General features: G+C 38.3%; 1 protein-coding gene across 3 annotated transcripts in view; it reads right to left on the reverse strand.

Annotated features, from left to right (window-relative positions):
• Positions 1 to 25,035, reverse strand: part of LOC126210097 (interference hedgehog) — a 640,582-nt gene that overhangs the window by 18,352 nt on the left and 597,195 nt on the right. For 2 of the 3 annotated variants that reach the window (XM_049939231.1, XM_049939233.1), the window contains exons 12-13: positions 18,083 to 18,296; positions 6,299 to 6,517 (exon numbers count right to left, since the gene is read on the reverse strand). In XM_049939231.1, coding sequence (XP_049795188.1) covers positions 6,299 to 6,517; positions 18,083 to 18,296 — 433 coding nt within the window. The remainder of the gene's footprint in view (positions 1 to 6,298; positions 6,518 to 18,082; positions 18,297 to 25,035) is intronic. The other variant, XM_049939232.1, reaches the window with a different exon arrangement.

Genomic DNA, 25,035 nt, shown 5'->3' on the forward strand with positions numbered 1-25,035 from the left:
CCTACCCTAGCAATGGCAGGGCTACTTGTGAAACCAGTCATGTGATCTACAAGCTAAGCTGCAACCACTGTGCTGCATTCCATGTGGGCATGACAACCAGCAAGATGTCTGTCTGCATGAATGGCCACCAACAAACTGTGGCCAAGAAACAAGTGGACCACCTTGTTGCTGGGTATGCTGCCAAACATGACATCTTTTATTTCATCATCATCATCATCAGTGTTCTGCCTAAAGGTAGGTTTTCACATGGTAGTTCTCCAGGCTGTCCGGTCTCCTGCCATCCTCTTCAGGTCTGCATAATTTCCTCTTCCCTTTATGTCATCTATCACCTTGTATCTCCTTCTTCCTCTCAGTCTTCTCCCACAAACCAATCCTTCCAAAGCATCTATTAGCAAGCAGTCCCTTCTCAATGAATGTCACAACCAGTTCTTTTTCCTTTCTCTTACAACCTTCAGCAGACATCTTCTCTCACCAACCCTTTCCAATACTCTTTCATTACTCACTCTTTCCATCCAGCTTATTCTCTCCATTCTCCTCCACATCCACACCTCAAATGCTTCTAACCTTTTTTCATCCTCTCTTTCATTTCAATGACTGATTCACAGCCTGTGCCATATGGATGCTTCCCAGCAACACCAGCTTACCTGAATTGTGGAGGTGGGAAATTTCCCTACAATACATCCTATGTTCCCGTAACCCTCTTAGCCTCAGCCTTCGTTCGTCACTGTCAAATGGCTCTAAGCACTATGGGACTTAACATCTGAGGTCATCAGTCCCCTAGGCTTAGAACTACGTAAACCTAACTAACCTAAGGACATCACACACATCTATGCCCAAGGCAGGATTCAAACCTGCGATCGTAGCAGCCGCGTGGTTCCGGACTGAAGCACCTAGAACCGCTCGGCCTGGCCAGCTAGTCACTGTCCTCATCCATCCAGCCCCTTCCCTGTTCCAATTCCAGTACTATACAGCCATCATTCCACCATCACACCCAGTCTTTTTACTTATCTCCTTTTTGCTATCCCCCCCCCCTCCCTCCCCACCTCTCCCTGCTCTCCATCTAACCTGCAGCACTTCATTGTCCACCACCCCTACCATACTATCCCTCCCCCGCACTGCCCCAGCCTCCTCTTTAGCCCCACCAGTTGCCACTCCCATTATGCACTGGTGCTGCTGCTCGCAGTATGGTTTTAGTTGCCTGGGACTGCAGTCATGTGTGTGAGTTGCATTTTTGTGAGTGTGTGTGTCTGTTGTCTATTTTTCATGAAGGCCTTACTGGCTTAAAGCTGTATGTGTGATAGTCTTTTTCTTGTGCCTATCTGCGACTCAGCATCTCTGCTATACGGTAAATCAACCAGTAAGCAGCTCAATGCACATTGCAGCAGTTGTAATGTTTGTGCATCTCACTGTGCTGGACATCTGGGACTGCATTCAAATGATACGCACATTTGCTCCAGGTTCTTACATGTCAGAACATTCTTCCCCCATCTGGTGACTACCAGTTCAGAACTGTCTGCATGTCACCACAATTAAAGTATACCATGCACGACAAAAGGGCACTGTCCATGCTTCCACTATTGACCCGAAAGCCAATGATCCTGCTCTTTTCGACATCAGATAAATCACTCCACTTACTTCCACATTACGACAATGACTGCATTGTTTTATGCTGCCCCCCCCCCCCACCATCCTCCCCGGCATGCTTTATGTACTTCCACAACTAGTGCTGCCATCATCGGCTATCTGTCAGTGATTACTGCATTTTGACATCAAATGTAGGCAGTGGTCACATTTATGTGACTGTATATGTAAATTCAATAATTATTTTAGTGTACAAAAGTAGCTGTGCTTTTTTAATGTCTGATTGGCGAAAATAATGTACAATTTATGTGTTTAGGGCATTTTACCTATTTAATAATTTTTTATTAATTTTTGGGTTATCTCGACTTTTTATATTCCAGGTGACCTATTGTCCCATCTAAGCCAGATAAAGAAGGTTCCAGTGTAGTTTCACATCTGCTGAGATTTTCTGAGCAAAGAAAGGCCAAAGTCTTCATTCCACTCCCAGTGTACCACACAGGTTTAATCTGTCAAAATTTCATTACCATGGACCCTCCGCAACAGAGCAAAAGAATCCACTACTCAGCAGAACAGTTCATTGTTCTGCCTCCATTTCTTTTTAATCAATACAATAAATGTGTTGTCACTGGTAAAGTATATGGAAGTAAGAGGGTGAAGATAGTGTCCTAAATATCTGTGACGAAAATATTTTGGTAACATTTACGGGCTACTCTGTTGGCACCTGGAAGAACACAGACATATTAAAAATTGAAACACATAGTATTAATGTTCCACAATAATACTTATGTATATTTTTTGTGCACTGGCTTTCTAAGTCATTGTGAGATAATTTAAGAATGAACAGACAGTCCACACATCAACGTAACTGAACAAAGACTGTTGTGTCCAATGATATGTAACGTCTAATGATTATGCACCTACACAAAAGTTCAGTATATCATTAAATAATATTTCTTTTTTTGTTCCCATGTCAAATTGAAGCATACCAGTTCTGTGTTTTTCATATGCCTGCATAAACTCCAAATATCATACATCTTTGGAATAACAGTCTGTTTACAGCTAGAAGCTTCCACTGATGTTATGTCAACTATCTGTAAGTCTTACCACATTTACTGCTGCCTAAGATGCACCAGTGTAAAAGACGCACACCACTTTTTTAGACTATTTTTGGGAAAAAGTTTCTCACTTAATACATCTACTGCAAAACAATAATAACACATATGTACACATACACATAATGTCTAGGCAATATAAGTAGGAAAAAGTGCTAACCTTTTAATTTTTGTCCTCAAATCTGCACAATTCATCCTTAGTGCTGAAGGAAGAAATACTTGATGCCCCCATGTCAGAATCTGAAGCCTCATACAATAAATTATCCATTGTAACACTCAGTGGATTGCTGATTCCATATTTTTTAAATTATTTCATCATTGTTTCAGCTTTTATAAAGTCCCATGAAGCTTTGACTCGCTCGACTCACAAACTTGAGAAATGCTAGGTTTCCTCCTCCTTCCTGATGATGTAATTTCAAAATCTGTAGATTGCATTAATCTGTTCCACTCCTCCTTCATATGTCCCTTAAATGATTTGTTGATACATTCGTCTAATGGGTGAAGTAAATTAGTTAGTCCTCCTAGAATTACAACTAACTGAGTCTTCAATGCATTCTGTCTATTGTCTTTTGTTCTGTGAGAACAAAACTGATCCCATACTAAAAGGGTAGGCTTCTTTAGTAGGCCTCCAGGTCACCTCGACTAATTTTTATCTATTCACAACCTCATTCCTCCTCCATCCATCCAGCCTTTATTGTGTATACAGACAAACACCAGTACTTCTTTCAGTAATTGTTCCTTAGGAAGCATCTTTCCTTTAAAAATCAAAAGGGACAGCAAATTTGCCCATCAGCACAGCAGGATAAAATGACTGTGTAATTAGTCTTTTCATGATATGAAGTTTTAACAATCAAACAATGAAAAATCCAGGCTGGAATAATGACAGTATTACGAAAAGGACACAGTGCTACTCACCATATAGCAGAGTTACTGAGTAACAGATAGGCACGACAAAAAGACTGTCACACAAATAAGCTTTTGGCCAAAAAGGCCTTCACTGGAATTATACATCATAGGCCAATCTGGCCTTGGCAGCCAGAGACTGGGGTCATGTGTGTGTGTGTGTGTGTGTGTGTGTGTGTGTGTGTGTGTGTGTGTGTGTGTGTGTGTGTGTTTTAACTGATTGCGATGCAGTCTTTTTGGCCAAAAGCCTATTAGTTTGTGTTGTGCCAATCTGTGACTCAGCATCTCTGCTATATGGTGAGTAGCAATGTATCCTTTTCATAATATTGAAGTTTTAACAATAATATTTTTTGTGCCCTTGGAACCCGTAGTTCCATTACAAGTCTCATCAACGGTTAGCAGAGTCTTGTTCGTGTTTCCATTCTGTGAAAATTCAAACTTTTCTCTTTTCCTTGCATTAATGACAAATCGATGAGACCCAATAATTTGGTTTTGGTTCTTAGCTTGCATCTTCTGTGATGTTTTTGTCTTGGTCTGCATGCAAGGTTGATACTTCTTCATAAATCTTGAACACCATGCGTTGATCCAAATCATGAACATCATGATCTGGATCCAGTAAAGTTGGCAATCACTTTGTTAGTGGATATTGCTTTTGCTTTATGAATGATCATTTTCATACAAAATGAAATTCTGTTCTCTAAAATCTGAGTATTGAGTCCTGACAAGTTTTGACCATTTAATAGCTCAATTTCGTAGATTTTGTTTGGTGCAAGGTGCTTTTTTTAAAACATCTTCCTGATTCTGCCAAGTTCTTATCATTTTTTCAGTTGTAGGTGGCCTGAAGTGCCTTTCTGCAGTCCTATTTCCATGCTATTTAGCAAATGCAATCACTTCCAGCTTAAACACGACCATACAACAATGTCATTTTTCAGCCACAGTTTGCAAATAAAACCACAATATAGGTACAACACAAACAGGTCTCCACACTAAACACAGTCACTGGAGCTTGAACAAACTATATAAAAACCATTAACGACAGCACATGTGCATCCACTGAACTCTGTACAACTTAAATGCTCAAAATTCACAAGGAAATGAAGAATGAATTTCTTCAAGTCAAAACATAGAAACTTTTAAGAAATGGAGCTTGTAGGTACCTACCTTATTCGAGAAAGGTAGTATGTGAAATCCACTAAATTATAGGCCCCTATTATTAATATCAATATGCTGCAGGATTTTGGAACATACATTGTGTTTGAACCTTATGCATTACATCAAAGAGAATGGTCTGTTGACACACATTCAACACGGAGTTAGAAAACATCATTCTTGTGAAACACAACTACCTCTTTATTCACATGAAGTCTTCAGTGCTACTGATAGGAGATTTCAAATTGATTCCATATTTCTAGGTTTGTGTACCACACTAGTGGCTTGTAGTGAAATTGCATGATTATGGAATATTATCTCAGTTATGGGACTGGATTCGTGATTTCATGTCAGAGAGGTCACAGTTTGTAGTAATTGAAGGAAAGTCATCGAGTAAAACAGAAGTGATTTATGGTGTTCACCAAGGCAGTGTTACAGGGCCTCAACTCTTCCTTATCTGTATAAACAATTTTTAAGGCAATCTGAGCAGCCATCTTAGGTTGTTTGCAGATGATGCTGTCATTTATCATCTAGTAAAGTCATCAGAAGATCATAACAAATTGCAAAACAATTCAGGAATGATATCTGTATGGTGTGGAAATTGGTGATTGACCCTAAATAATAAAAAGTGTGAGACCATTCACATGAGTGCTAGAAGGAATCCAGTAAACTTCAGCTACTCGTTAAATCAGTGAAATCCAATGGCCATAAATTTAACTAAATGCCTAGGAATTACTATTATGAATAACTTAAACTGGAAAGAACACACAGAAAATGTTGTGGAGAAGGCAATCCAAAGACTTCATTTTATTGGCAGAACATTTAGAAAATGTAACAGATCTTCTAAAGAGATTGGCTACACTATACTTGTCTGTCCTCTTTAGAGTACTGCTGTGCAGTGTGGTATCCTTACCAAATAGGATTAATGAAGTACATAGAGAAAGTTCCAAGAAGAGCAGCACGTTTTGTATTATCACAAAATAGAGGAGAGAGTGTCACTGACATGATACAGGTTTTGGGGTGGACATCATTAAAACAAAGGTAGAATCTCCCCACGAAATTTCATTCACCAACTTTCTCCTCTGAATGTGAAAATATTTTGTTGACCTACAAAGGAAGAAACAATCATCATAACAAAATATGGGAAATCAGAGATTGCACAGAAAGGTATAGGTGTTTGATTTTTCTACACGCTGTTTGAGACTGGAATAATAGAGAACTATTGTGAAGATGATTCAATGAGCCCTTTTCCAGGCACTTAAGTGTGATTAGCAGAGTATCCACATATATGTAGATGTACCTTAACTTGCTATCTGCACGTAAGACACATTCAGTTTTTGGGCCTATTTTTGAAGGAAAAAAAGTGCATCTTATAAGCTGAAATATGGGAAGTTGTCTGATGATGGTCAAGAAAGCTGAAAGTTGGTTCACAACAAAATACAAAATAATTGTTATTGTGGAACATTTATAGTGTATATTTCAGTTTTTAAAATGTCTCATTTGCCAGTCCTACACACAGCAACGATTATGCCTCAGAATATCAGTATACCAACCTCGCTCTCCAGCCCTCGCAGAGACCTTCCGACGGTAGAGCAGCCAGACGACGGTAGCTGCCACCAACACGACGACGATCACGCCCACGCTGCAGCCGACGGCGAGATAGAGGGTGCCCGCCCCGCTCGCCTCCACCGTCTTTACCAGCACCTGTGCACTGTTGGCCCCGTCCACGGTGCTGTCTGCTCCGGAAACTGGTGGCTCTGTCACGGGCAGAGCTGCAACAGAGCGGGGGAGTTATGTGACTCAGTTGTGAGTAGCAGTCTGTTGTTTAAAAATTAATTGTGCAATTGAAGCCATGCTAGCTCAGTGCATTTTCTGTCTAGCAATCATTTGTCACTCAGAATGTAGTTACAGGGAGAATATTTTTCTGTACAATAGTTGTGAGGGCAGCATTGAAACAGCCATACAACATACCAGCATACTAGAAAGCACTCAAAACTTTTTTTAAAATCTTTGTCAATGACACTAACCTCAAATTCCTCCTATGTCAATCCTTTCTCTGCCACACTAAGACTGATGAACAGGTAATGTAAATCATTTCCTCTTTTAGTATTATATTTGTGAATATTACTGATGTTTTTGAATGAAATTGACAGTTGCCAACAAATTTCACAAGAAAATAAATGTACCATGAGGTGGTTGTTAGTATGTCCAACTGTTGAAAGAGCTGTCTGAGAGTTTTTAGACTGGACATCACAAATTGCACATTTCTGTGCAACAAACACTTCCTTCCTCATGAAGAGTTACTTCAGAATATGATGCCACAAGATGCTAATGAATGAAAACAGAAAATGTAATTCTATGTTTTGATAGCTACTTTAGCTGTTTTTTAAAGGGTAAATGGCATTTGTAACATGGTAATTTTCCTTATTACCTTTGGCTACACATTAGTGGAACAGACACTAAATATTTTAAAGTAAAATCCATTGCAAGGAGAAGTTGTTCACTGGTATGTTACACTTAGTCCTGAAATTATTCCTTTCAGCCAAACAGCCTTCTTCTGAATTGGAAAACAAACACACATTCACACAAATGCAACTCTCACACACAGGACCACTGTCTCTGGCTGCCAACGACAGACTGTTAAGTTTTTTTTTTTTTTATTTATTCTAAATAACAAGACAGTGGAGAGAGAGAGAGGAGGGGGAGGGAGAGAGAGAGAGAGAGAGAGAGAGAGAGAGAGAGAGAGAGAGCATTTGTGTGTGTGTGGGGGGGGGGGGGGGGGCCCTTACTAACAGAATGAAAGGTAAAATTAAAATGTTTTTTATTATTTTTTTATTTACATAATCAATGTGCCTGTACATAAAAATCTTCTACAAATTTAGTATTTATGAACACAAACTGCAACAATGAAAATCAATAAAATAATTACTAAAATTTTTAGCACCTTCCAGTATAGTAGCACTGACATTATGTTTTGGGAAAATTTGACAAAATACCATGATTGTAGAATAATTACTAAGAGATAATACCACTGGCACCAACAGCAGTCCTATCCCACATAGAACTACTGGCCAAACAACTTGTATCAATCACAAAAGGAAGGACATTGAGCGTGCATATGTGGTTGGTACTTCACAAGTGCTGCAAGTCAAATTTTTGTAATAAAAACCCCTTGTAAGTCTTGTTCAATTGTATGAGCTGATTTATGAAATGGATGTAGTATCCATACAACCAAGCAATATATCATAACCTATCATAATGTAATGCAATTAAATTTTTAAAAATGTGAATATTACATTCAACTTTGAACATAATAAATACAGTAAAACTTGATCAAAGCGGAATGTGTATAATTCAGAAATCTACCCAAACCGTACAAATATTTCAGTCCCGACGCATTAAACACACTTTTGTATGCTAATATTTTGTATAAAGCAGAAAGTGTCTAACGTGGAAACAGAATGAAAATTCTAAGACTTGACTAATAAATTGCTGAATAATGCTGAAAACAGCTTATACGGCATTACTGTATTACAGTATACATTAGTTATTCACAATTCTAAAAGGACACTACTTTTAACAAAAAAAACTGTTCAGCCATTACAATGCTGTTGAGCAGTGCAAAACCAAGAAAAAGAGTTATCGGCGCAGGGTGGCATTATGGGTGTGGGCATCAAACTGCACCACACTGTGCAACAATGAACAAGTTGGGCACAGTGTCGATACACCAAAGGAAATGGTTTGCTCCTTTGTCAGCTTTTCTCATTTTCCATTATTACTGACACGTGCTGGAGCACACCGGAACATTGTTGTGCAATTACAAACACTCTGCTGCAATAAGTGCAGCGAGAGAGGTGGATGTTGTCCGGATAAACAATGCTTTTACCCAGCAAGGTCAAGCAATCCAAGTAAATGCACTGTGTGCATTATCTTCTGTCAATTTCAGTTCACATGGAGCACTTTAAGTGATACCGGCAACATGATGTTGAACAAAAAGTATGTGTCAGTAACATTTAACAAAAAGATAATGGTAGTCAAGGCATGTGAGAAGGAAACTCCCTGTGCACAAAATGATGGTGCACTTGAAATGCAGTAAAACACAGATTTATGGTACCTTAAGAAACAGGGATAAGGTGGATGAAAGGGAATGGGCAAATGAAAGGGAAGAAGATGGGAAATGAAAGATGATGTGGGAAGGGTTTGTAAGCATGCGAGCAAAAAAAACTTACTTTTGTCAGGAACCATGTTGTAGAATGAGGCTCTGGAAGTTGCTAAAGAGCTTGGAAGTAAGGAGTTTGACATCCACAGAATGGCTGACAGTTTCATAGCTAATCACCACATCGTGTGACATGAAGAGTGTGGGGAAGCTGAGAACGTGCAGGAAAGAGTAGCAAGACAACAGAAGAAACACTGTACAACCTAATAGTGAATTAGTTAAAATGCGAAAAATTCCGTATAGCGCAGAAGGCAACATTCAAAGCGATAGCTTCCTGTCAACTCACTCTACTTCAGCAACATATTTAATAGTAATATGCAACACAAGATGAACGGGAAAGATACAAAGAGAGAAGAACAGGAGCAAAATGATATCCTAAAAAAATTAACATGCCTGCAGCACACACAAATCCTCCCAAGCTGTTGGAACCGCTGCATAATGCAAAAAATTGTGTACAATAAACATATTTGAACATGAAAAAAGAGGCAAAGAGTGAAATGCAAGGAAAATAAACACAAGAATAATATGTATGTACAACAATACAGAAATGCTGTGTTATTTATCAATTTCTGCACAGTCTAGTGTTCTGTTGCACAACATGCAGTAAATGAACATCTACTGTGCAGGGGTGAAGGTACATAAATATGTGCATAATTACAAATTTATACTTTTGTGCATGATATCTGCCCAATTTTATGTAGGCTAATGAGTTTTGTGCAATCCGGAAACTTGTCCAATTTGGAAAATTGTTTCAGTGCCATGTGTTTCCATTTTGAGCAAGTTTTACTGTACAAAATCTTATGGTAAACACTCGCTCCAGAACCTATGGGCAAAACTCGGCATATTATCCCCATAATGCATTTGGAATACAACCTGTTTTTCCCCTTCCCCTATAAGACTTACTACCATCTGATTTTATGGCCAGCTCCACGAAATGACAGTGTAGTGAACATAATCTATATATAATGTGGTGGGAGGAACATATCAGACATGTTAACATCCAAATATCAAACAACCACTGACAGGGTGAAACACACATCTTAGTGATGACTCCCCATGGTTACACTCTGTGTAAACATGCAACAAACTTTGTAACTGTTAAACTATACTAAATGTTATGAGGTTCTTAATTCTCCATTTCTCTTTCTTTTTGTGGCAGATAGTGTGAGATTTGATATTGAGTTCTATGTAGTGTAGGGCTATGGTTAGTGTAGAAGGCATTATCTTTCAGTAATCATTACACAAATGCGGTATTTTGAAAATTATCTCAAAATGTGACCTACGTGCTTATATAATGGGAAATTTTAACTGAATCAACTGTGGGTTCTTGGTGAAACATTGTAAATTAACTAAATAAACACTGTTTTTGCCTTGTTTCACAAATTTTATCTTGGTTACAGCACAACCTAGGTTTCGGGTTATAAAGTCATTTTCAAGTACGTTACTGATTCCAAAAATGATAAAACAAAGATAAACATGATGATAAGGCACAAAGATAAACATCTCAAGTTCTTAATGTGTTGATCCTTGGCTTAATGTAAAATTACTTCAATGACCATTTTTTGACAAATTAGATACGGAATTACACCATTCAGTAATTACACAAATATGACTACAGATGCCTAGGAATAAAGTTTTTATCTACTCATGGCTTCTAGCCCAATCCATGAATAGATAAAAAGTTCTAGGTTGAATGATGTATTTCTGTACCTAATTAGTCAAAAAATGGCCATTGAAGTAATTTTACATTAAGCCAAGGATTGAAACATTAAGAAGTTGAGATGTTTATCTTTGGCCCATCATCATATTTATCTTTACTTTATCATCTTTTGAATCACTAATGTACTTGAAAATGGGCTTGTAAACCAAAAACTATGTTGTGCAGTAACCATAATAAAATTTGTGAACAAGGCAAAAATGTGTTTGTTTAGTAGTAATTATTTTACTGGGTCAGTTTTTTTGTTTCATACATTGGGATTTTACCAACTGGCCCACTTAAATTTTCATGATACTTATAGAATTTGAAGCTCACTATCCACAGATCAGTTCCCTACAGCAATACTACACAATTCTCAAAAGAACTCAAACATACCACCTTTAAAGACTAGAATATTCCCAAAGACTGATTAATATAAATCATTTGCAATTTGTTAAGAGAGTTGTCAGTAGCTTCGTGTGTGGCGTGAGTCTTGTCATTTGAATGTCTCTGATTCAAGTCTCACAAATAGCTATGCCTTTTTTTTTAATTTTTACTTAAATTCCATATTTATTACAAAATATAAATGTTAATTAGCAAATATTGAATCATAATTATTAATAAAAATAGTATCTTTTACTTTTAATTACTAACTGAATAAAAATGCCAGTATTCACAATAAATCACAATTTGGCGCAAAAAATGTGACACATCAACTTGAAAATATTTTTATTTTATTTCTAGAGATTGAACAGTATTTGTTAACATACAAAAGTTTTTATTCATTTAATGGTAAGGCATTTTGCATGTCTGTATCAGGTTTTAATTTACTTCCATAGAACAAGTCATTAAAAATAAAGACATGTTGTTTTTATTAGAAACTATGATTCAGTATTAATATTTCTACCTGTTAATAAATATGGATTTTAAATAAAAGCAAACAAGAATTTGGTGCTATAAGACTCAAACAGATGGCTAAACAATTACTACACTATATTGCTGATATTTTATTCATGGGCACAAGGCTGTGGTACAAGGCAAAATTCTCTGCCTAACATTTTGTCTTCCACTGCTGGAGACTTTATCACAGGCTTTAACGACTGAGAAAGCTGCCACAGACACAAAACAAGCTCAGTAAGTCCAATTGTTTATATGTATCCATGCTACATTTGTGTTTTGATGCCATTGGACGACTGTGTAAGACTGCAGGGTGACACCAGCATATGTTACAGAATTGTAGAGAGGTAGAGTTGGTGCTATTTCTTATATTTAATACTAGGGTCCACAACTTGTGTAATTTCAATCCTTCTTTTCTGTTGAAATTGTTTATGTGCTTTTGGATTTCTGTGCCCTCCCTGTACATTTCAATTTCAGTTATGGATGTACATGGAGTTAGAAAACCTGATGGAACTTTAGGGCATAAAGTCTATAGAAAGCCTACTCACATGAATAGATACCTTCAGAAAAATAGCAATCACCAGTCCAAGAAGAAAAGAGGAGAGATCAAAGCATTAGTACACCAGGCTGAAAGTGTCTGAAAACCATAGTACTTGGAGGAAGAGCTTGATCATTTAAGAATGGCCGTCAGAAGAAATGGCTAGTCTGACAAAGAGATAAATAGGGCACTAGACACCATAAAAGGCCTAGTGTTTCTAATGAAAAAAGAACCAACTAAAGGGAAAGTTTTCCTCCCATTTCTAAAAAGTATCACAGATTGCATCAGCAAAATACTCACCAACAAGAAATGGCACTGCAGGAGCATATACAATCCCATATACTTGGCAGCCAAATATATGTAGGACCCACAAAAAGAAGTATTAACACCCACCTCAAGGAACACAGGAGCAATTTTTGCCAGGGGAGATTGATAAATCAGCAGTAGCAGATCACGCACTAGGGCTAGAAAACCACAAAATTCATTTCCCTGAATTTGTGGTTTTAGCAGGATCTAATAATTATTAAGGCAGGATGTAAAAATTCAAAAGAACAACAACAATATCAACAGAAAAGAAGGAAGATGGAAATGAGGCATGCTGTGGGCCCTAGTGCTTAATAAAACAAAGAGTGCCAACTCTTCCCCACTACAAGCTCCATAACATACATCAGTATGACCCCAAAATCTTAGGCAGTGGTCCGATGACGTCATGAACCAAATGTAGTTTGGCTTGTTGAGCTGATCTGAGTCTGGAAGACAGAAGGTTAGGAAGAGAATTATGCCTTGGAACCTGGCCTTATGCTCATAAATCAGATATCAGCAATACCACATGATCAGCAATACCACATGAAAGCCTTCTTTGCATAATTAATACACTTTCACTGCACTCAGCTACCAATGACAGTTTCAATATACACTGTCAGAAAAAAGGTAGAACACCTGTGACGTCGTGAGTTATTATGCGATAACAGTTAATGCAGTAAGCTGCACTGCAGTACCGCCTGCAGTATTGGAGCCATTGGCTGTGAAGGAGACAGCAAGTTGCGTCTTAGCGATAAGTCATTTGCACCTGTCGCTAATGCTAGCCCTGAGATACGGTGTCCGTGTCACTTTGAGTGACTGTGTATTCATGCCACCTATGAACCTAAATAAACTATAGTAAACATTATTAAATCATTTTCAAAATCGGTACCCTACCTTTTGTTATTCAGGAGAAGATTATATAAAAATTTCAACCCTTTAACTATCATAGTTTCGAAGATAGAAAAAATTACTTAAAAAGTCAAAGACTGACACTTGAGGAATTAAATTCAGTTAGGGCACTATAACAGTTTACCTTTCGTTATCACTTGAAAACATAACCAGAACTCTCAATGGGCAGAATTATTTAATTAAGATTTAATTAAAAAACATTTTTGTAATATAAAAATCAGACAGAATTATTATTTGTGTCTAATATTGTTATGGGAGTAAATGAGTGAGTGAGAGTGTGTATATGGGACATATGTTAAATTTCAAGATTAAATTAATGCAATACATTATGTAATCATAGTATGGGAAAGATGTTTGTGTCCACTTTGCTAATGACGTATTTCTAAGTGTACTTGCTTTGTAAGGAGGCAGCCAGAATAGCAGTTGAAAGTAAAATCATATTCTAAATTTATTCCAAGATTAATTTTCTTTTCGTTTGGTTTTATTAAATGTTATATTAGTATCTGTATGTTGGAATGACATAAATGCATTTGTGAATAATGATTGGCACGAGAAAGATCTCAAACAATTCTTCTGATTGACCAGCCAAAATGATCGGCCAGTCAAGAGTTAAGCAGTTCCCGCGCACTGCTAGACAGATATGCTGTGATAGAAGCAGCATTCGGGGGAGTCGCTAGTCAGCTATTGGACGTGCAGGTCATGTTGAACATTTCAGTCTTTTTTTGTGTAAAATGAAGAAGTAATTGGTTTCTCGTGTCTAGATTGTGTTGCCATGAACGCAGTTGAATTTTTGAACAGTTTGTTGAAAGCTGGAAGTTTTGTAATTGTTTTGTTGGAAAGTCAGCCGCGTGTGAACTTTTGGCCTCTGTCTAAATTTCACATAGCATGTTTTGTATTCATATATGGAATATTTGGTGAGCAGTTTCTGTTAAAGAAATCCACTGAAAAGGATCGAGAGTGAAACTCACTATTAGTAGCGGAACTGTGACTGTGAAATCGCATAATTATTCGGGTCAGACTTATGTATATTTCTGGCTGCTTTGCATGTGATCTGGATTGCATGTACTGTTAACTGAGAACTGTTGTCTTGGACTTTATGGCAGATTTTCTTCATATGAGCTAAAGGAAATAAAAAGACTTGTATTAGAATGATGACTTTTTACTAAAGGAATGAAGCAACCACCTACCGCCCGAAAATTATTATAAGATATTTACAGGATAGCTGGCTACTAGAGTTACACAGACTTTGCAACGTAAGTATAGGCATCATTTTATCAATGCTGCTTTTTCGACATACTAATAGTGCCTACATTTGCAGAGAAACGGGATGGTAAACTGATGCTGTACAGAGGTAGGTGGAACTATTGCAAGAGAGCAGCACAACTGGACTTGATGTCAAAAATTAAACCCCACCACACTGCACACCCTTTTAGAGATTTCCAGTTCACTCATGATTTATTGTTGCAATGGTGCATATGGAGCACAAGAAATGATTACATACAGAGATTAATATCAGAAACAGTTCGAAGGTACTATCTATCGACCCCCTGCTGAAACACTCATATTACAACATAGGAAAATCCAGGATGGAATGTACTCACCGTATAACAGAGATGCTGAGTAGCAGATAAATACAACAAAAATTACTATGTAGGCAGCAGTATGGGTGCTGACTATAGCATCCAGTCAATCATACAGAGGGTGAATACTGTCCTAGGAAATGTCATGTCATGCCTGCTCGACCTGTTCATGTAATTCTGCAAGAGTTTTTGGCTGACGAGTTGCGTAAGTCACTTCTCGTCCATCATATCCCACACATGATCAATTGGAGACAAATCAGGAGATCATGCTGGCTACAGAAATTGCTGCATGTCTTTCAGGGCACGTTGGGTTTCACAGGCAGTTTCTGGGTGAGCATTACCCTGTTGGGACAACACAGCACTTTCCTGTTGCAATAACAGGTCTAACAACATTCTGGACATATCGAGCACTATCTAGCTTCCCATACAGAAACACCAAAGGTGAACGAGAGTTGTAGCTTACCGCACCCCAGACCATAAGGTCTGGGATGGGGACAGGGTGTCCTGGACGAATGCAGTCTATGGGACAACGTTCACCAAGTCTACGTCATACCCGCAAATGACTGGCACCTGCATGCAAGCAGAATCTGCTTTTATCACTGAAGACCATGACATGCCATTCTATCTTCCCAGTGATCCTCTGATGGCACTGGTCAAGCCATACACGTTGATGCTGTGGTGCAAATGGAAGATGAGCTAAAGGTGTATGTGCCCAAAGTCCCACTGCTAATAACCAGTTTGCAACAGTTTGTGTTGACACAACTGGGCTCACAAGTTCTCTTATCTGAGATGTGGTAGCTGTATGATCTGCCACTCCTACCCCTAAAATATGATGATCCTGGCAGTCATGGAAGTCCAGAAATTCATCTATGGGTGTCAGAATATTCATGTGACCATCTGTACCAGCACTGTTGCACAACTGATGCAGCACATCCAGCTTTGGCAACTATTCTCTGAAAGGACCTGCCCATGACTCAGAAGACCTCAATCTGACCTCTTTCCAAGTCATTCAGTTGGCTGTAGGTGACATGAGTGCACCTCCATGATATGGTTGCCTTCTGACCATAAGCATTTCCTATTAAAGGATAGACACAGATGGCATTCTGGTAGCTATGCCACTACACTATCTGCTGGCACACTATGCTGAAACCATTATCAGTACATCTACTGTCCCCCAAATGGCATATGCCATCACCAGATGAAAATGGACGCCGTCTTTCCGGATGTAATAATTCTTTTATTTTTTCTGGCAGTGTATATCAAATGTTGTTTACCGTATTTACTCGAATCTAAGCCGCACTTTTTATCCGGTTTTTGTAATCCAAAAAACTGCCTGCGGCTTAGAATTGAGTGCAAAGCAAGCGGGAGTTCTGAAAAATGTTGGTGGGTGCCGCCACAACTAACTTCTGCCGTCGAATATATGTAGCGCCACACAGGCATGCTTTGTAGGCACAAAGATAAATACTGGCACCAAAATCTCTGCGTCAGTAAATAAATTTAAAAAAAAAAGTGGAAGATGAGCCTTTTTCCTCCGCCCAGAGTTTCGACCAATGCATTTTGGTACATTATCCAACGAAGTAAATACAAATTCTGTACTGTTGATCTTCGAATGTAGCAGCATTTCAATGTACTACGAAAATCCGACTGGCAAGACTGTTTGGGATGTTTGTCAATATGGCCAACTCTACGTTCTGAATTTTTTCCTACCTGTGAGAAGAGATGGTTGCTAATAGGAGCTTTTATGAATTGTGAATCACATGTAGTATTCTCTTCGCCATAAGATTAATACGAATATAAACATTTTGCCATGTATTGTTTCGTGTTTGTTACTATCTCATTTAAATCCTGTCTGCCTAATAAACTACGAAACTAGAGTGAGACAACAGCAAACGTGGAAGAATATACATATCATGTCATGTTTATATTCGTATTATTCTTATGCCTGATAGTCATACAGTCAGAAATGAAGCACGGCAACTGACTAGATTTTTAAATCTAAGATGACTCTAATTTCTGTGCAGAATGTAATGAACTAAAGAGGCGCCTGCAAAGATTTTGGAACGGAGAAAAATTTTTGCTAAAATTTCGTTCAGAACATCATCTATCATACGCAGTCTGTTATTTGGTTCTTGTTGATCATTATCAAAGAAAGCAGTAGTGTAAGTAACAACAAATGTTTCGCTAATGAGACGACTCCTCCCTATTTTTTATTTGTAAGCGGCGGTAGCGCGCACAAAAGCAAGCCACGCCGCGAGCGGCGACAGGCCGTAAACACGCACTATCAGAATGCGACAAACAATGCATGACACAGTGCAGTAATGCATTTTCAGCTTGGAGTGACGTAAACACCTATAACACAGAGAACGGCACTTATCAGATCAAAGAAAAATAAGCAATCAATTCAAACCAGATGAAGCACGTGAAAAAGGAAGGATATCCATATAAATACGGACAGAGCGCGTGACGCGTAGCAATGGCTACCTGGTAAACCGTAACTGCTAAGCTTACGACTCGAACCAAACTGCTGCAGCTGTATCGTCATTCATTCGACCTAAACTGTGTCTCATATTACAACTAGACGAACTTTGTTTCGATTTGGAGGTGCAACCTAAAAATTTTCTCTCCCCTTGAATTTCGAGTCTCAAATTTCAGGTGCGGCTTAGATTCGGGAAATTTTTTTTTTCCTTGATTTCGAGTCTCATTTTTCAGGTGCGGCTTAGATTCGAGTGCGGCTTAGATTCGAGTAAATACGGTACTTAACAGCACCATATAAGCCTCAAACATGATTTTTTTCAGATTTTGTTCGATAACTACAGAAATTATCATCCAGGCAATGACCTCCATATCCTAATAGCCTGTAAGTAGGAAGCGAACTGAAGAGGAACAGTCCATGAGATCCCCTTGTAGGGGACTTATTTAAGGGTAATCACTAACTTCAGTGTTCATTTGAAGGAAGTTAGGAAATGAAATGGTGGACATATTGAGCATGTGCTGAGTCAGAACAAATCTCCACGGACGGCTCTTCATTGTAGTATATGTTCCTTTCAGATTGTATTGACAATAAAGTTTATATTCAAAAACAAAATGGTAACACATTTTGTGTGGCACCCTGCAAGTCATTGCGTCCAAGAATAAGAATACTGCAGGTGACAATAGCTCAGCCAATTTGAGTGAACACCTGTAAAAGGGGACACTTACGCAGAGTCTTCTGGGTGAGTATGGCACTGAAGGCCGAGGCAGCTTCTTTCACGAAGCCCTGCAGCTTCACCTCGTAGGTGGTGTCGGGCTGCAGGTGCTCCACATCGAATGTGTCTGCCTGCGGGTCCTCCACCGTGACGTGCAAGTAGTCCCCGGCCGTGCTCGCCGGCCGGTAGTAAATGTAGAAGCCTTCCAGCTCTGCCGGCTCTGACTGCTGAAAAAGTGGCACTCCCACTGTAATTAATCTCTCTCTGCAGGTAAACTGCAATAGAGAGTAAGCATCCAAATATTTTACACTAGCAATGTCTGCTGCTGCTGCAGTTAGGGTGAGCAACTTTTCTAAACAAAAATAAGGGTGATTCTTATATCCTTGACCAAAAATAAGGGAGATTAATAGCACGGCAAAATTTTGCCAAAAATCAAAGTAGTATTTGTAAAAGTAGACTATTTATTTACACATCACAATTACCTATACATATTTTGCAACAGATTTTGCCTCAGTCAGTAGTTTTACATCATTTTTAGCAAATTCAAAGAATTCACTACACGAATCAGGAAAATTCATGCAACATTATATCCACAAGCAAACACACCTCATGCACACATGACTGCCAACTCAAGCATCCGGTAGAGATGCTGGAGGTGGCGGCCATGTGTGCATGAGGTGTGGCTGCTTGTGTGTATTAATGGTGTGTGTTTCTCTTTTTCTGATGAAAGCTGGGCCCAAAAGCTTTAAGTAAGTGTTTTTAAGTGTGCCTGTCTGCAACCTAATGTGTCTTCTTTATGGTAAGCAGCAATCTGTCTTTTCCTACATTGCTGATATTCCATCTTGGAGTTTCCATTGTTTAATTACATATAACTTTTACTTTTGGGTGTAAAGATCAAAATATACACAAAAATATCTTCGCATAACTTTTTGATATGTGGTAAGCCAGTGTTAGAAAGGCTGCGTACTCTAATGCTGCATTCTGCTGTGTTATATGGAAAGTTGCACTGCTTTACTACTCAATGCTGGAAATTTTTGTGGAAGCAATAAATTGTGTAAATGATGAAGACGAACAAGGCTCTGATATATTTTAGTTCTAAAATTTATTCATGAACAACCAAAAATCTGGGTTTCTCCTGGTAAAGAAATTTTGAGAAGACAACAGAAAAAATATAAACTAAGTAACTTATATAATTATAAATAGTGCTTTTTAACCATATGCACTAATCTGCCACATCTTCCTATTTTGTCCAGCTCTGAATAATGCACACCATTGTCATTAGAGACTGCTGCACAAATACAGATTTCAATTTTTGAACTATTGTCTGTAGGAAGATGAGCTCAGGACATGAGAACAGATAGAACTTGATTGCAACAGAGCAGCCAGACTCGTGCCACAGAGGACACATGGCTGGTGGGGCCAAATGTGCCATAAAACAATGAGATGCTCTTTGAGGATAGACAGCTAAAGATGTTATGTGTACATAGGATGTTAAAAACAAAATTCCTACACAAAACTGTGCAGCTTTAGAGGAGATAAAAAGAAATACTTTCTTATGTAACAATTGCACAATTTCCCCGCCAGCAATCCATGAAGGTTTCAATGCTAGTGATGTTCAGAGAAGATGTTCCAACTGCTGAGTGTATAATATTGTTTTAGATCTGTTATGACCTCCTATGGGTTTCTTTTTGCAGATGGAGATGAAGTGTTTGGAGTACAAGACACTGGTAGATGCTCCAGAAGAGCTGGTTACCCATTTGCTGCAGCTGCAGCCATCACCCGTGAAACACCTGGTTGTTCTGATTGTGTTAGATAATGATCAGCATGCAGATGCCAGTAATGCATTAATGTAAATGGACATTTCTAAACCAATATCAAACTTGCCACCCTTCAAGAAAAACAAAAAAATAGCAGCTCTTTTCTAGTATAATTCCAAGAAAACTTATGTGAGTCTTTTCTTACAATGTTGCAAAACTATAAATTACTAAAAAACTCCAATGAAAACATTAGAGCTACCCGTACCTCTCATCTGTAGCATAGCCCAAGAAACCAGTACTAGGTTGGGCTGGTTTTTTGGTTATTCACAAACTTAAAAAAGCATTGGGAAAATATTGTTTCCACATGTTTTGAAACATCACTTTTTTCGCCATACAATACACAAATGTCACATTGGAAAAGACTACAAAATGCAAACAATGGATCTTTCGTTGAGTCAATATTGTTTTGAGAAAACAGAGTTACTTTTTTTTTTTTTTTTTTTTTGTCCATAATGAGAAACAAAGCACCAGATCAAAATATTAAGAATATGAAGAATAAGATACAAGTGAAATAACTGCTTAAACAAAAACAAAGCCTTTCAGGGATTCAGGTAACAAAATAACACTCATAACCATCCATTCGAAAGATTTGATTATGAAAACACTGAATCAAGAGTGACTTCAATTCATCACAATAACAAGACACAAACACAATGCCAAAGAGAGCACAACACAAGTATAAATTCTACAAAATGCTTGGGAAAGAGGAAAAAAAACAACAGATATACTGGTCAGATGCAAGTTCCTGATTTCTATAGACTTCTACACGTACATTGATCAAAAGCGATTAATGAGTGAAGGACTTCAGACACTGGTGAAATGGTAGATTTTGAAAACAAATGTCTTACATTTTATGATATTAGCCAAAAATCAGGAGAAATAATGGAATAATTGGTGGGAGGAACTGAAAAATTGGGAATATCCAACCTAAATTGGAAGAGTTCACAAGTTTTCAATATTCATCTCATGGCCATTTGAACACCATGCCTGAGCATCATTGTAGTCAAAACCTTCATGGACCTACAGTGGGGAAAATTTTGTCACATTTAAAAAAAATTTTTTAAAAATTTAAAAAAACCCACTTTAGAAGTATTATTACGTCTCTATTAAGTCTAGACAGGCATCGCAAACATAGATTGAGTACAACGGTATCAGCATTTAGGGCAAGACAAAAAGTGGGAGACAAAAGGGGAAAAAGAGACATTTCCTTTGGTGGGAGTGGCACTACATGACAAGAAGCCAATGGAGGGCTTAGGGCACAGTTTGAGATCATATAGAGTGAGGCATCTCTATCCCTCCATTCAGTCTCTCAGGAACTCATGATGAATAATGCATATAGCTAGCTAATACTGCAATGGGAAGCCTTTGACTTTTGTCATGTTAGGGACTGCAGGGTCAAAGGGAAAAGCTTAACAAAAAGGGACGATGTAGGATCCCCACCAAAGTGAACTGGTGCAGTGAGACTATGATCTGCTGCCCATTGCAGCAGTTGGGCTTGGATTGGCTGCCTCAGTGAGCAGCTCAATGTAAATGTCGTGTTCAGGTGGTGCCTACCGATCTGGTACCAGTCTCACATTTGAGAATTGGTAGGGTGGAGAATATATAAGAGTAGTCCTACTGCTGTGTACACTGTTAGTCTGAAGACAGGAGGATTTGGTTCCAGCAATGTTACAGAACAGTCAGAGGTTGTAATGTCTCTGCACTAGGGTTTCATAGCCTTACAGAAGTGACAGTTCATCTGGACAGCTATTCTTATTGTATAAAGACAAGTGAAATGGACCTAGAAGTAACATTTTATGTCTAAGCTGTCATTCACCTGAGTCACCTCCTATCCTCATTTCCTCATCAGAGGTAGCTAAAATTTGAGGGGAAAAGTTCAGTCAAGCAAAGGAAAATCCTTCCCACTTTGACCAACTGACTAAATACTCTTTGGCACAAACCCACGTTGCTCAGTCCCCAGTCCCTTGCAAAACCCACTTTAGGTATGCGACAATGGAGACATGAAGGAAGTTTAGTATTCTGAGCCACATTCGCTGATGGTTACGGTGTAAACTGTCCAGTTTCCTTGTTTCTTGAGACCTCTTGTTTCCCACCTAATTACTGAATAAAGTGAAACTCCTATTCTACATTTTTGTGTAGTCCAGACTTAAAAAATGCAAAATTGAGGTAAATGCAAACTTGAGGAAAATGTTAAAACCACCAAAATACAAGCAAAAACATATATAATTGGCATATATCATTAAAAATTATAATCCTCTCCAATACATTGTATAAAATCTGTACAAATGAAGGAAATTAAATGTACAATACAATATTTATAGGATAATTTGTGGTAATGAATTTCATCAGTTCTTAAAAAATCATAGATGTGTAGCAGCAAGTAAAAACTTGTCAAAAAATTAAAATCACTATCTGGGTACAAGGTAATAAAGCTATTTTCCAACATGCTATGACCACAAATTATACATCACAATACACTTTTTTGAGGGATCTGTCCTTTGTGCTCACCCAGAAAAAAGCAAAAACTGATGAACGTGGTGAATTAAACTGAAATCTGTGAATTACAGTGAAAGCCGTTGGTATCTAGCATGTGGGGGTGTGTGTTTCCCTCCGGTAGCCAATGGCAGTACAACATATCCTCGTGATGCGAGTGCAGTGACCTCTAGTGTACTGCATGTAAAATTTTCCTTGGTCATTGTGCTGAGTGGTTGAAGTGAAGCATCAACACACACTGTTTACATTTTGACTCATCACTTGCTGTAGTGTAAACACAGCAGATTTCATGAAAGCACGTGCATACACACAAGTTTTCCTTCACATATGGTACTTATTTATAGCAATGAATATGAAATAAAGTTAAGCCTGCTGTGATTTCAGCATTTCTCTGTCCCAGCAATCCGTTACATTTATAACAATCTGTCTTTTACAATGCTCTATACACCATTGAGGATTGTAACAAAAATGAACAAGCCATTTCACAACTGTTCAATGAATATATCATGTTAATTGTGGTGCCACACTAAGCAAATGGTGTAGTCTACACTGGCTGCAGTCAGAAAAGGTACAATACATTTCGGATTCTATTGGCAGGCTTAGAGCAGAACTATTGTAAGTAAAATTAATGCATAGAAGTGAAGGGTGTACAAGGTATAGCTATATAAATTAAAGATAAGTGGAAGCCGCAGTCACTCCATTTGCTATACACTGATCACATCAGTTGTACCTTGGAACAAGCCACCAAGTAAGCTTGCTGTTTATCACTCTATATGCTAGAAGCCACTGCATTAGTATGACATCACCATGCTATACTGCTATTGGTTGCACATGGAAAAGAAACATCAAAGATGTAATAACCTGGCAGTGTTCTCATCTTATTTTGCAATGCTCAGTGTATTTCACCATGTAAGCTATAAATATTTGCTATTTTTGAGATGAACATAAAGTGAAAGAACCCTCAAAACTGTGTGTTTTGGTATAATTTGTGGCAGTTATGTGTTGAGAAATAGCTCAATTACCTCATACATCACAATCAAAAGAGATAATCTTTTCAGCTTCATACCCTACAGTATTACTAGTGCAAAACCCACTTTTTTTTTCCTAGTAGGTCTATTACATGTTGTGATAAGAAATCAGCTCACTGAATTTCTGTACGCTGTGTAAAATGTAAATTTTTTAAAGAAAGCCCAGGTGCTACAGTTTCCTTCATGCCTTCTATCAGTGATGCCAATCTTTATGGTCTGCAGTGTGTGCTGCAAAATACAAACGTGAGTTGTGTATGTAGTTGCTGCAACTGTATCACGTCAGATTTGAACATGAAAATCTTCAAAATCTGCTATCGTAAAACACTTGCTCTATTTCCATATGACATCTCTGCCAAAGCTGCACTGGCTGTTCGGTGGTGTAACAAGTCACCAGCAAATAAGAGCTCAGTAGCCAGAAATGAGCTCAGTAGCCAGAAATGGCTGATGCTTCTTTGATTCCGACCAAGCACATTCTTCAAGGGCTCAGAGTTTGAATTTAAAAGACTGCTGATCAATATTGTTGCTGAATACAGTACATTGGACATACATGCAAAAAAGACGAGACAGAGTTACAAGGGGCACAAGAAAACATGGTGGCTAGGCCTCTTCATCACATATGGTCTCCGTACAGAACACTGCAATGACTGTCCTGTTTTTCCATTGCTGCCGCAACCCAGCAGTAGTTGTATCATAATTTCATGCTGAAGCTGAATGTTGCAAGGTGTGTTGGCAATGCCGATCATGGATTATGTCAGCATTTCCTCTCTCACATCTCCCCTCTCTGCAATGGTCTGAAATATTCCCTTTACTCTGCCACCACCCTTGATATGAACTGCCTGCCTTTTGTGCCAATTATAGCTCCATCAGTCAAGCAAGATGTCGAGTAAGAATGTAGAATCGAGGTAAACTTCACTAGGAAGAAACATAGAATCAGGCGAGTTTTAGCACTGATCTTACAGGTTTTTCAACGGGCCTTGTAAAATCAGAGAACCTAAAACTAAAGTTCCACTGTGGTTTTAACTTTTGCCTGTTCTGCCGAAGGGAAGTCTAGTTCATGTCTCTTAACCATATATGATAAAACTGATTCCTTCATTTAGTAATCGTGCCAGACATGCAACTGGAATATATGGACATACGAATATGTGTAACGCCACCCATATCTGGTGGGGGAAGTCACCAATATCACAAGCTGGCCAAGTGAATTCCTGTAGTGGTGTGAGATAAGGCCACTTGGTAGCTGGCTCACCCTCAGATTTTCCTTTGCTAACTGTTATCTTCCAGCTATGCCCCTATGAACTACGACTACCACTGCTGATTCCCTAGACAGGACTTGCATTTCAGTAGTGATGGCTGAGCTTTCCAATTACTGCATGTTCTGGTGTAACATTTCTGTATAGTGTTTCTACCTGATAAGCGCATAGTTTCTACAACCATAAGACTTTGTAACAAAGCAAGGTGGAATTATCCCACTTGTTCTTATACCATTCCTGATGCAACAGTTAATTTTTTTTTCTTTTTTTCTGTGATAACTATGCATTAATAATGCATATACTACATGTACGCAAAATTACCAAATTCTCATTTGTGGGATATGTCACTAAATTTTATATTTATTAAATTTTATATTT

Source organism: Schistocerca nitens, chromosome 10 (assembly GCF_023898315.1).
Source record: "Schistocerca nitens isolate TAMUIC-IGC-003100 chromosome 10, iqSchNite1.1, whole genome shotgun sequence".
NCBI lineage: Eukaryota > Metazoa > Arthropoda > Insecta > Orthoptera > Acrididae > Schistocerca > Schistocerca nitens.